Source organism: Procambarus clarkii, chromosome 89 (genome assembly GCF_040958095.1).
Source record: "Procambarus clarkii isolate CNS0578487 chromosome 89, FALCON_Pclarkii_2.0, whole genome shotgun sequence".
Taxonomy (NCBI): Eukaryota; Metazoa; Arthropoda; class Malacostraca; order Decapoda; family Cambaridae; genus Procambarus; species Procambarus clarkii.
Window position 1 is genome coordinate 18,496,631 of NC_091238.1, and position 13,590 is coordinate 18,510,220.

At 49.0% G+C, this 13,590-nt stretch overlaps 1 protein-coding gene across 1 annotated transcript in view; it reads right to left on the bottom strand.

Annotated features, from left to right (window-relative positions):
* Window positions 1–800: 800 nt before the first annotated feature.
* The window catches only part of LOC138359175 (pleckstrin homology-like domain family B member 1), a 98,516-nt gene continuing 85,726 nt past the window's right edge, over window positions 801–13,590 (bottom strand). Inside the window, exon 8 of the mRNA XM_069318115.1 lies at window positions 801–983. Coding sequence (XP_069174216.1) covers window positions 819–983 — 165 coding nt within the window. The 3' untranslated portion in view covers window positions 801–818. The remainder of the gene's footprint in view (window positions 984–13,590) is intronic.

Consider the following 13,590-nt stretch of genomic DNA (forward strand, 5'->3'; position numbering starts at 1 on the left):
GTTGTCACCTGTCTGTAAACTAGGGCACCGAGGATTGTCAACTGGCTGTCTATATATATGGGACAAAACTCGCCGGCATTCTTCAGCGTTCATGAGGATGCTTGGTAAACACCTGCTGTTTATCAGCCTGGTGATGGGGAGGAGGGACATCACCCACCTGGTGATGGGGTGACATCATCCACCTGGTGATGGGGAGGGACATCACCCACCTGGTGATGGGGGGGGGGGACCACTCACGCCACCCAGAGTCGCGCCCAGCAGCCTGGTCGACGACCGGGCCGCGGAGCCCCGAAATCATCTCAAGGTAACCTCAAGGAGGCGGCCAGCTGCACCATCCATCCCGCTCTCTCAATCTGCCACCGTTTAAACCGTCAATATTACGGTGCTATATTTGTTACTAATAGGAACCATTGTTAACGGATCGGTCGAGTCCGTTAACAATGCGACCTATTAGACAAAGGGCCGGGCTGTGTCGAGGTCCTCGCCCGTGCCTCTGCACCGGTACTGACCTCTGGAATACCCCCAGATGAAGAAGGCCCGTGGAGGCCAACTCCTACCAGGATTCGAAGGGGGCATTTTCGTGACCACTGACGAAGCATGTAGATCTTCCCTTGACCATAGCGGCTTAGTCTGTAAATCTATGAAAGTTTGGAGCTTGCAGACTTCACAACCCAAGGTTATTACTGTTATATGTAATAATAACCTTAAGTGCAGGGGGATAATACTCTCCCAGTGCTGGGTTCTCACTCACCATGAGTAGATGAAGGTGTAGTGGGGGGGGGGGGTGCGGCTTAGGGGAGGGGGTGTTGGGTACTGACTCACCTGTTCTGGGTGAGGGTGTAGTGGGGTGAGAGGTGGGGCCGAGGGGACGGGGTGCCAGCCTGGTGCTGACGCTCGTACTCAGCACACAGGGTCAGGATCTCCTCCAGACGAGCCCTCTCAGCCGCCGCTGCCTCCTGCTCCTTCAGCCGCTCCTCCACCGCCTGCAGGAGAAACTACAGTCTTAGCACACCTCAACAGTACATAACAATATACCAAACTGCATTAGACCTATTGGTAAATAGGAGGCAGCTCCTATTGGCCCATACGAGGCAGCTCCTATTCAAACGAACGGAAATATAATTGAGAAAAATGTGAAAAATGACGCCCATTAACACGGCGGGCCCACACGCGTCCATCTCCCGCCAACAAATACAAGAACTGTGGCGGGAACAGCGGTGGATCCCTTCAAGAGAAACGCTGGGCACGTTCCAACGTGATCTGCTTGACCAGACTGACCAGGCTCCAGGAGGCCTGGTCGACGACCGGGCCGCGGGGACGCTAAGCCCGGAAGCACCTCAAGGTAACCTCAAGGTGTGTGAGCCACAAGTGACAAGAGAAAGACACAAGACAACTCGCACCTCAAAGACCAGCGAGATAATTAACAGACACAATACAGAGAGAGAGAAAGCAGATAACAAGAGAGAGAGGGAGGAGAGGTGGGAGAGCAACATTAGCGTGGTGGAGACACATCCTGGAAGTACAAGCATCTTCCCGTCCCGTCATCTCCCAGGCACATCTGTGCGGATGTTGGCTCACATCCATGTCACGCTGGGCTCTTCTACATCCACACACAAGTATCCCCCAACCCCTTCCCTCCTCCTCGAAGTCAGGTCAACTCAAGTAACCCTCTCCACGAAGTCAGGCCAACACAAGTAACCCTCTCCACGAAGTCAGACCAACCCCCCACCTCCTGAAGTTCTTGTTTTGATAATGGGACGAAAACAAAACAGTGTGACATAAAATAAAGAATGATAAGCTTATCTCTGTTGACACACACACTGTAATCTGCCGAATGTAAACATGTCTTCACACGTGGGAATATTTCAGCCAATCCTCCTAAAATGACAGTACTTACAGTAACTTGGGTGGACGCACCAGTACGGACTGTTGGGTCACCCTCTCCGAAAAAAAGCAGTTTACATTTTGTATATTAATTTTATAGAGTCGCAGAAAAAGACAAAACCCCCCTAGCTTAAGTAGGTCTATTGAAGCACATACATGTATTAGGCCTAGGATTGCCAGGACAGGTCAGGTTAGGCTCTTCAGTTACTTTTCCGATGTTCTAGATGCATTTGTGCTAATTCAGTAACACAACACGTGAACAGTACACATTGGTACTTTAACCAAACAGTTGATATAAGTACTATCATGGGATGAACTATTTAGTCTTATTATATATTGTATTAATTATACACCATGTATACTTTGCCACTCATCATCCTAATATTCACAACAATGTGAACATTGGGCTACAAATTAATACGTCTACAGGAGTAATGTGATCCCGGGTTCGATCCCGCAATACAATAAAAAGCACAATGTAAGATGTCACATTTGTTCGTACATTCCCCAGCCTCCACTACTGTCCCTGTCCTTCCCAGCCGTCTTGGCGCCACCCACGCCCTTCTGCTCCCCCCCCCCCTGCCCCAGTCTCCCGACGCCACCACCCACGCCCTCTCTGTCTTCCACAGCCTCCTGACCCACGCCCTCTCTGCCTTCCACAGGCTCCTGACCCTCGCCCTCTCTGCCTTCCACAGGCTCCTGACCCACGCCCTCTCTGCCTTCCACAGGCTCCTGACCCACGCCCTCTCTGCCTTCCACAGGCTCCTGACCCACGCCCTCTCTGCCTTCCACAGGCTCCTGACCCACGCCCTCTCTGCCTTCCACAGGCTCCTGACCCACGCCCTCTCTGCCTTCCACAGGCTCCTGACCCACGCCCTCTCTGCCTTCCACAGGCTCCTGACCCACGCCCTCTCTGCCTTCCACAGGCTCCTGACCCACGCCCTCTCTGCCTTCCACAGGCTCCTGACCCACGCCCTCTCTGCCTTCCACAGGCTCCTGACCCACGCCCTCTCTGCCTTCCACAGGCTCCTGACCCACGCCCTCTCTGCCTTCCACAGGCTCCTGACCCACGCCCTCTCTGCCTTCCACAGGCTCCTGACCCACGCCCTCTCTGCCTTCCACAGGCTCCTGACCCACGCCCTCTCTGCCTTCCACAGGCTCCTGACCCACGCCCTCTCTGCCTTCCACAGGCTCCTGACCCACGCCTGCTGCCTTCACCAGCATCCTGGTCCCGCCACCCACGCCCCTCTGTGATCCACGCTCAACCACAGGAAATGAAGCACTGACAATTGGCCGGTGTCAACACTACAACCCAACCATCAGTGGCCCACAGAAGATGCTGTGGTTATACAGCTCCTTAAGTCCCCCTGCAGCTGTTACTGCTCCGTACTCGCATACCACCTTCAGCCTACTGGTACACACACACACACAGATGAACTGGACAAACTGAAGGAATGTTCCAACAAATGGCTGTTAGAGTTTAACCCGATCAAATGTAAAGTAATGAAAATAGGTGTAGGGAGCAGGAGGCCAGATACAAGGTACCATTTGGGACAAGAAATTCTTCAAGAATCGGAGTGAGAAAGACCTGGGGGTTGATATCACGTCAGACCTGTCCCTGAAGCCTATATGAAGAGGATATCATCAGCGGCATATGTCAGGTTGGCCAACATAAAAACGACTTGTGTAAGGAATCATTAAGAACCTTGTATAAAACATATGTTAGACCAATCCTAGGGTATGCAGCTCCAGCATAGAGTTCGTATCTCAAGCACAAAACTAAATTGGAGAAGGTTCAGAGGTATGCCTTCAGACTAGTACCCCGAGCTGAGGGGTATGAGCTACGAGGAGAGACTACTGGAGCTAAACCTCACGACGCTAAAAGAAAGAAGAGTTAGTGGGGGAGACGATCACCACATACAAGATTATCAGAGGAATTAATAGGGTAGATAAAAGCAATTTATTTAACACAAGGGGCACACGCATTAGGAGACACAGGCGAGAAAATTGAGTACCGAGATAAGCCATTGAGACATTAGAAAGAACTTTTTCAGTGTCTGAATGGTTAACAAACGGAATACATTAGGAAGTAATATGGTGGAGGCAGAATACATACACAGTTTCAAATGTAGATACGATAGAGCCTAATAGACTCAGGAACCTGTACACCAGTTGATTGACAGTTGAGAGGCGGGGACCAAAGAGACGAAGCTCAACCCCCGCAAGCACAACTAGATGAGTACACCCACACTCGTCCCTCTCTTACTGGTACTCTCATCACTTGACAAGTCTCGTCCCGTTAAGTTCACAAGAAGCGTCGAATCTGTAGTGGTTTTGCCCAACCACAAGTGTATAAACCTACAGAAGCCCCTCCTAACCTATGGAGGCCGGGGCGCTCTAGTCCAAGGCAGCGTCTGACTCATAAAGATTAAGCCACTGGCACGGGCATGAATAGCCCGTAAAAGGCAGCGTCAACATGTCGCTACTCCTGCTCCTGTACCAGGTAAGTTATGCGGCTCACCATAGCCCGTGCTACTTGGAACTTGGATTCCCCTCCCCCCACGATTAACGGGGGTCCCTGAGGGCTGGCACCCAGTGCCTGGTGAGACATGGGTCGCCCTTCAACGTTCCTGAAGGTGAGATTGGCGGCCCTTGTCAGCACCAGCGCACAGTGACCCCTAGCGGCGCGGGAACGGTATTACCATGCGTGGGAGACCCTCCCCAGTCAGCCCTGGAAGCGGGGCATACAGCCAACCCTCAATGGAGAGGCAATACCAACAGACCGTTAAACGGCGACCATCCCTCGCTGTTGAGACAATAGGAAGCCTTGCAGTAACTCCCACACGGTGTAACGGCAGCACCTTTGACCTCACGGGTCAAAGGTCAAACCCAAATTGCGGCACAATCCTGCGTGAGGTCAGGCGTCACCACTATCGCGGCTTCATCAGGAAGTTGTAAATACTGTTTATCTACGAGTTCATAAACGGATTTTCGGTATAACTTTTTCCTTCAATGTTTCAAGTTTCACTTTATTTTATATTGTGCACCCCATACTCGTCCTGTGAGTGGTAGTTTATTGTGCACCCTATACTCGTTCTGTGCGTGGTAGTTTATTGTGCACCCCATACTCGTCCTGTGAGTGGTAGTTTATTGTGCACCCTATACTCGTTCTGTGCGTGGTAGTTTATTGTGCACCCCATACTCGTCCTGTGAGTGGTAGTTTATTGTGCACCCTATACTCGTTCTGTGCGTGGTAGTTTATTGTGCGCCCCATACTCGTCCTGTGCGTGGTAGTTTATTGTGCACCCTATACTCGTTCTGTGCGTGGTAGTTTATTGTGCACCCTATACTCGTTCTGTGCGTGGTAGTTTATTGTGCGCCCCATACTCGTCCTGTGAGTGGTAGTTTATTGTGCACCCTATACTCGTCCTGTGAGTGGTAGTTTATTGTGCACCCTATACTCGTTCTGTGCGTGGTAGTTTATTGTGCGCCCCATACTCGTCCTGTGCGTGGTAGTTTATTGTGCACCCCATACTCGTCCTGTGCGTGGTAGTTTATTGTGCACCCCATACTCGTCCTGTGCGTGGTAGTTTATTGTGCACCCCATACTCGTCCTGTGCGTGGTAGTTTATTGTGCACCCCATACTCGTCCTGTGCGTGGTAGTTTATTGTGCACCCCATACTCGTCCTGTGCGTGGTAGTTTATTGTGCACCCCATACTCGTCCTGTGCGTGGTAGTTTATTGTGCACCCCATACTCGTCCTGTGCGTGGTAGTTTATTGTGCACCCCATACTCGTCCTGTGCGTGGTAGTTTATTGTGCACCCTATACTCGTCCTGTGCGTGGTAGTTTATTGTGCACCCCATACTCGTCCTGTGCGTGGTAGTTTATTGTGCACCCCATACTCGTCCTGTGCGTGGTAGTTTATTGTGCACCCCATACTCGTCCTGTGCGTGGTAGTTTATTGTGCACCCCATACTCGTCCTGTGCGTGGTAGTTTATTGTGCACCCTATACTCGTCCTGTGCGTGGTAGTTTATTGTGCACCCTATACTCGTTCTGTGCGTGGTAGTTTATTGTGCGCCCCATACTCGTCCTGTGCGTGGTAGTTTATTGTGCACCCCATACTCGTTCTGTGCGTGGTAGTTTATTGTGCACCCTATACTCGTCCTGTGCGTGGTAGTTTATTGTGCACCCCATACTCGTCCTGTGCGTGGTAGTTTATTGTGCACCCCATACTCGTCCTGTGCGTGGTAGTTTATTGTGCACCCCATACTCATCCTGTGAGTGGTAGTTTATTGTGCACCCCATACTCGTCCTGTGCGTGGTAGTTTATTGTGCACCCCATACTCGTCCTGTGCGTGGTAGTTTATTGTGCGCCCCATACTCGTCCTGTGCGTGGTAGTTTATTGTGCACCCTATACTCGTCCTGTGCGTGGTAGTTTATTGTGCACCCCATACTCGTCCTGTGAGTGGTAGTTTACTGTGCACCCCATACTCGTCCTGTGCGTGGTAGTTTATTGTGCACCCCATACTCGTCCTGTGCGTGGTAGTTTATTGTGCACCCCATACTCGTCCTGTGCGTGGTAGTTTATTGTGCACCCCATACTCGTCCTGTGCGTGGTAGTTTATTGTGCACCCCATACTCGTCCTGTGAGTGGTAGTTTATTGTGCACCTCATACTCATCCTGTGAGTGGTAGTTTACTGTGCACCCCATACTCGTCCTGTGCGTGGTAGTTTATTGTGCACCCCATACTCGTCCTGTGCGTGGTAGTTTATTGTGCACCCCATACTCATCCTGTGAGTGGTAGTTTACTGTGCACCCCATACTCGTCCTGTGAGTGGTAGTTTATTGTGCACCTCATACTCATCCTGTGAGTGGTAGTTTATTGTGCACCCCATACTCGTCCTGTGCGTGGTAGTTTATTGTGCACCTCATACTCATCCTGTGAGTGGTAGTTTATTGTGCACCCCATGCTCATCCTGTGAGTGGTAGTTTATTGTGCACCCTATACTCGTCCTGTGAGTGGTAGTTTATTGTGCACCCTATACTCGTCCTGTGAGTGGTAGTTTATTGTGCACCCCATACTCGTCCTGTGAGTGGTAGTTTATTGTGCACCCCATACTCATCCTGTGAGTGGTAGTTTATTGTGCACCCCATACTCATCCTGTGAGTGGTAGTTTATTGTGCACCCCATACTCATCCTGTGAGTGGTAGTTTATTGTGCACCCCATACTCGTCCTGTGAGTGGTAGTTTATTGTGCACCCCATACTCGTCCTGTGAGTTGGAGTTTATTGTGCACCCCATACTCATCCTGTGAGTGGTAGTTTATTGTGCACCCCATACTCGTCCTGTGAGTGGTAGTTTATTGTGCACCCCATACTCGTCCTGTGCGTGGTAGTTTATTGTGCACCCCATACTCGTCCTGTGAGTGGTAGTTTATTGTGCACCCCATACTCGTCCTGTGCGTGGTAGTTTATTGTGCACCCCATACTCGTCCTGTGAGTGGTAGTTTATTGTGCACCCTATACTCGTCCTGTGCGTGGTAGTTTATTGTGCACCCCATACTCGTCCTGTGAGTGGTAGTTTATTGTGCACCCTATACTCGTCCTGTGAGTGGTAGTTTATTGTGCACCCCATACTCGTCCTGTGAGTGGTAGTTTATTGTGCACCCCATACTCATCCTGTGAGTGGTAGTTTATTGTGCACCCCATACTCATCCTGTGAGTGGTAGTTTATTGTGCACCCCATACTCGTCCTGTGAGTGGTAGTTTATTGTGCACCCCATACTCATCCTGTGAGTGGTAGTTTATTGTGCACCCCATACTCGTCCTGTGAGTGGTAGTTTATTGTGCACCCCATACTCATCCTGTGAGTGGTAGTTTATTGTGCACCCCATACTCATCCTGTGAGTGGTAGTTTATTGTGCACCCCATACTCGTCCTGTGAGTGGTAGTTTATTGTGCACCCCATACTCATCCTGTGAGTGGTAGTTTATTGTGCACCCCATACTCGTCCTGTGAGTGGTAGTTTATTGTGCACCCCATACTCATCCTGTGAGTGGTAGTTTATTGTGCACCCCATACTCGTCCTGTGAGTGGTAGTTTATTGTGATTATTATATTACTATCTTGTATAGTTTATTTATTATTGGTAGTTATGGTACTAGGTGAACACCCTGATTTGCCAGATGGCGGTAGCCTAATCCTTGTGATGCGGTGTGTGTGTGTGTGTGTGTGTGTGTGTGTGTGTGTGTGTGTGTGTGTGTGTGTGTGTGTGTGTGTGTGTGTGTGTGTGTGTGTGTGTGTGTCTTCACCTAGTTGTGTTTGCGGGGGGTTGAACTCTGCTCTTTCGGCCCGCCTCTCAACTGTCAATTAATCAATCAATTAAATGTTTTTTTTTCTCTCTCTCACATACACAGACACACAGGAAGCAGCTCCGTAACAGCTGTCTAACTCCCAGGTACTTATTTACTGCTAGGAAACAGGGCCATTTAGGATGAAAGAAAGTTTGCCCATTTGTTTCTGCCTGGTCCGGGAATCGAACCCGGGCCACAGAATTACTAGTCCTGCGCGCTGTTCCCTCAGCTACCAGACTCCTTCACGTACTGTGTGTATGTGTGTACACACCTGTGCTACGCTTCCTGCCCCCTGAGGGCGTCCCTGGCAGAACAACCACAATAGAGCCTCGAGGTGTTGGCGCCAGAGTACTCACCTAATTGTGCTTACGGGGGTTGAGCTCTGGCTCTTTGGTCCCGCCTCCCAACCGTCAATCAACTGGTGTACAGATTCCTGAGCCTACTGGGCTCTATCATATCTACATTTGAAACTGTGTATGGAGTCAGCCTCCACCACATCACTGCCTAATGCATTCCATTTACTAACTACTCTGACACTGAAAAAGTTCTTTCTAACGTCCCTGTGACTCATTTAGGTACTCAGTTTCCACCTGTGTCCCCTTGTTCGCGTCCCACCAGTGTTGAATAGTTCATCCTTGTTTACCCGGTCGATTCCTCTGAGCATTTTGTAGATTGATACACATCCATATAATGTGTTGATACCTTGTGAGTGTACCACCCATGTTAAATAATTAATCCTTGTCTACCCTGTCAATTCTCCTGAGAATTTTGCAGGTAGTGATCATGTCTCCCCTCCCATGTATGTGGTGATCAGTGTGCTGTGGGCAGGAGGCTGGCATTTGTGAACAAGTAGACTAGCTGTCTGGCGCCCAGGTGCCAGAGTCACCAGTGAAAGCCCCCTTACACCTCCCCCTCCAGGCTTGGTCAACACTTGGCCTTCCTCAACCACTACATAATGGCAGCTCAGGCTTACTCATTCCTCACCTTGGACAGGAACACCACCTGTGTCGGACCATCGCACACACCTCTAACAATGAGTGTTGTTGTTTAACATTCAGCTACTCGGAACAAAACGTTTCAAGTAGCACGGGCTATGGTGAGCCCGTATTGGACTGACACAGGAGTTGGGCTGTAACTGAACGACATTGAATGTGCTTGAGGGAAGCTTTATATCTGATCCTAATCCAACCCTTGCGACACCTGCTGCAGATATCTACAAATCTTAAAAGATATTCCAGGAGATATGTCATCCTGATTAGGATATCATGGATTCTCTTTAAACAACTCTGGACGCCTTGTGCCGGGATGTGATGTCTCTAGGGTGTGTATGTTGCTATCTTTTGTCCCGGGATGTGCACGTGACTGTCACTTATCCCAGGTATGTGTATCACCAGACTTTTCGTCCCGGGAATGTGTATGAATACATTTTCATCGGGATTTGTGTACGACTCTCTCATTTATCCATATGATGTGTATAAATATGTATTTTTTTTTGTTCCAGGGACAAAAGTATATTTTCATTGTCAGTATATAAAATATACTGACAGGTATGTTAGTATATTTTGTCCACGAATGTATATGAAATATACATACATTTTATCCTCTGGTGTATGTATTCACCTATTTGTGATTGCGGGACACCCCATAGCAGCTGTCTAACTCCCAGGTACCTATTTACAGCTAGGTAACAGGGGTATCAGGGTTAAAGAAACTGCCCATCTGTCTCCACCGGATGCGGGATCGAACCCCGGTCCCTAGGTCCACGAGCCTAGAGCGCTGTCCACTCGGCCACCCAACCCCCTAATACAATTGTGCTCTAATACACCCAACGTATATTTCTGCGAGTGATTCACGGCTTTATAAACAATATTACCTATTGAAACTTTACGACATAGCCTCTAAAATATTTGTATATATATAGTGTTATTTTTAGCGTTGTGTGTTACTTGTCTCATTATATTCATATATGTAACAAATTAGCGAAAAAAATTATACGTTATTTTTTCTGTAATTTTTTATATGTCAACAACAGGTGATATGACACCTGTGTGACACCATAAACAGTGACATGACACCTGTGTGACACCATAAACAGTGACATGACACGTGAGTGACACCATAAAGATAATCGAGTGCCATGGCCTCACCTTGCGACTATAGAACTTGAGAAGCTTCCTTCTGAGTCGTCCCTCCTGCAGGAAGCCCACCATGGGCGTGGCCAGGAAGTCCCACATGGCCGAGGCACTGCCCCCGGGGGTGCCAGAGAGCCTGGCGCTGCCTACCGCCGCAGGGAGGCAGCGGGCACTGCTCTGTTCACGCCCGGATGTTCTACGCGGTAATCCCACAAGTGGAGGACCAATTTCAGCTGCTCAATGCCCAAGCTAATTCAATATGTACTAACACCAAGTTGATTCGTCAACCACAACCCACACCCGAGGGCAAAGGTCACCGCAGTAGAGCCCAAAATATAACGGTACTCGGCGACTCAACAACGTCGTCCGGGTAGCACGTGGTGGCCAGGTCTCCGCTGGAAGAGTTCCAGGAGCGTACTGAGGGCTGCGGCACTCACTCTTCCAGACCAGATCCCCCGTCCCATAACCACCACCAGTGACGTCACAACCCCCCCATCCCTTAACCACCATTGGGAATGACGTCACCACCGCCCCTCCCTCAATACAAGAGCGTCACGGAGCGGTAAATCACGATCCCCGCCGCCATTCTCCCTCCAAAATTGCTCTAACGTGAAAACAAAGGAGGAGCTACACGTGCGTGGAGGCGGGTCCAAGCCAGCCTCCGGTGGCCTCACCCTGGAGCCACACACAACTGCATTACTCTCAAGCTTTTTATAATCTTAACATTCTGTGAAAACAAGTCGGCTGCCTTTGTCTGTGAATAATAACGAGGGTTGTCTGAGCAGCGTGTCCGTGGTTACGCAGGCGCACTGAGTACTTAGTACTTGACTAACACTCACTACCGGGGCAAGTGAGGTGGTGGGTGGGTAGGTAGGTAGGTAGGTAGGTAGGTAGGTAGGTAGGTAGGTAGGTAGGTAGGTAGGTAGGTAGGTAGGTAGGTAGGTAGGTAGGTAGGTGGGTAGGTAGGTAGGTAGGTAGGTAGGTAGGTAGGTAGGTGGGTAGGTAGGTAGGTAGGTAGGGGGGGGGGTGTGTAGTCACCTATTTGTGCTTGCGGGGGTTGAGCTCTGGCTCTTTGGTCCCACCTGTCAACCGTCAATCAACAGGGTGTGTGTGTGTGTGTGTGTGTGTGTGTGTGTGTAATCAATGTGTGTGTGTGTGTTTGTCCCCTCCCACTTCCGCCCCCGCCAAGTCCCCCATACAATAGGGGTTTACCACGCCACCCCAGCACGCAGGTGTGGCCTCGCTGCGCACCGGACCTCTCCCAACACAAGTTGGCTCGACATACCTGCACACAGGTGTGGGATCTGTGTGCAGGTCCCAAACCTGCACACAGAAATAACACCACATGAGACCAGAAGACATGGCAGGATGTCCAGAATACCCCCGTTGAAAAGCGGAGGTGCAACAGGTACTCTGAGAGAGAACTCTATCAACATCAGAGGCCCGAGACTGTTCAACACGCTTCCACTACACGTAAGGGACATAACTGGCCGACCCCTCACAGTGAGAGAGAACTTAACAGGCACCTCCAAAGAATACCTGATCAACCACGCTGTGATTCATACGTCAGGCTGCGAGCAGCCGCGTCCAACAGCCTGGTTGACCAGTCCAGCAACCAGGAGGACTTAAATGGGAACTGAACCCTAAAATTCATCGTTTAACTAAGTAACAATCTCGAAAAACTAGTTACACAGTTTAATGTATATGACAATAGTCTTTAGGAATAATATACTTACACATTACTTGAACATCTTAAGCTCTCACACACAGAAATCACAATAGCGTGATGCATCAAATGAACAAATCCACAAGGGTAGCGTCTGGGATGCTCTCGGACGTAGGTTCGAATCCTCGTCACGGCCCTTGTGGATTTGTTCAGCTGGAGCAAGATTCACGAAGCAGTTACGCAAGCACTTACAAACGTGTACATCTTTCCTGAATCTTTGGCGGCTTTGTTTACAATTATTAAACAGTTAATGAGCTCCGAAGCACCAAGAGGCTGTTTATAACAATAACAACAGATGATTGGCAAGTTTTCACGCTTGTAAACTGTTTAATAAATGTAAACAAAGCCGTCAAAGATTGAGGAAAGATGTACACGTTCGTAAGTACTTGCGTAACTGCTTCGTGAATCTGGCTCCTGGCTCTTTCCCTCCCTATCCTACTACCCCTCCCCTCACCTCTCCTCTCCGCTCCCTTCGTCCCAGTCGACCCTAGTCGCCTAGCCTAGGGTTAGGGTTATTTATATTGATTTCCCGCTGGATGAGCGTCGGCGCGTGGAGCTCCTCCTCCCAGTGCACGTTAATATCAACCAAACCACTCCCGTAGGAGCAACAGTTCAACATCACGTTCTTCACCCATTACAACACTTGAAAAACAACATTCAGATCTTGCCAAAACCATTTTGCAGTCACTGTATTCAATTTATGATTCTCATAAATTGATAAATGTCGTTCCTAAATGAAATCTATAATATACGGTATATAATTACAATAATTACATGTTACGATGTTATTATGACGCTTGGGTTAATAATGTACAGTACTGTAATTTAATGTAATATTTATGAATAAAGTTATTTAATTTAAATTTGAATTTAAATTTGAATTTAAAAGGAACATTTCAAAGCCTACACTTGGCACATGGACAACTTCCCAAATGGGTGAAGAACCAACCGCCCGTCGAGTCATGACCGCTAACATTGGTCAACTGCTAAAAATAGCACCCATAACATGAGTGCAAGTTTTCAATCATTTAGAGCTCGTTGTAAGGAATTCAGAGTAGCCTTTCTCCCTGTGACACACAGCCACACTCTTTATCTACTTCACCCTCATTCCCAATCATTTGTTCTTCATTCACAATAATCTTCCTTCATTCCCAATCGCCTTCATTCATTCCCAATCCCCTATACCCGTCCTGTGCAACCCAATCTCCTAATAGAGCGGTGCATTTTGACGTATATTCTAAGGCCAAAAATCGTCGTACTTGAAAATGATAGCGGCTAGAGAAACTGAAATAGACCCGTTTTCTGTTTTGGGTCCTCTGGTTGGTTTGGATAAGGGCACTTATGTACAACAGATTTTTGACATTGAGAAACCTTTGGAGGACCTGTTGTCCTGTGAGTGGTAGTGGACCCCCATACCTATCCTGAGAGTAGTAGTGGACCCCCATATCCATCCTTGTGAGTGATAGTGGACCCCCGTACCCATCCTGAG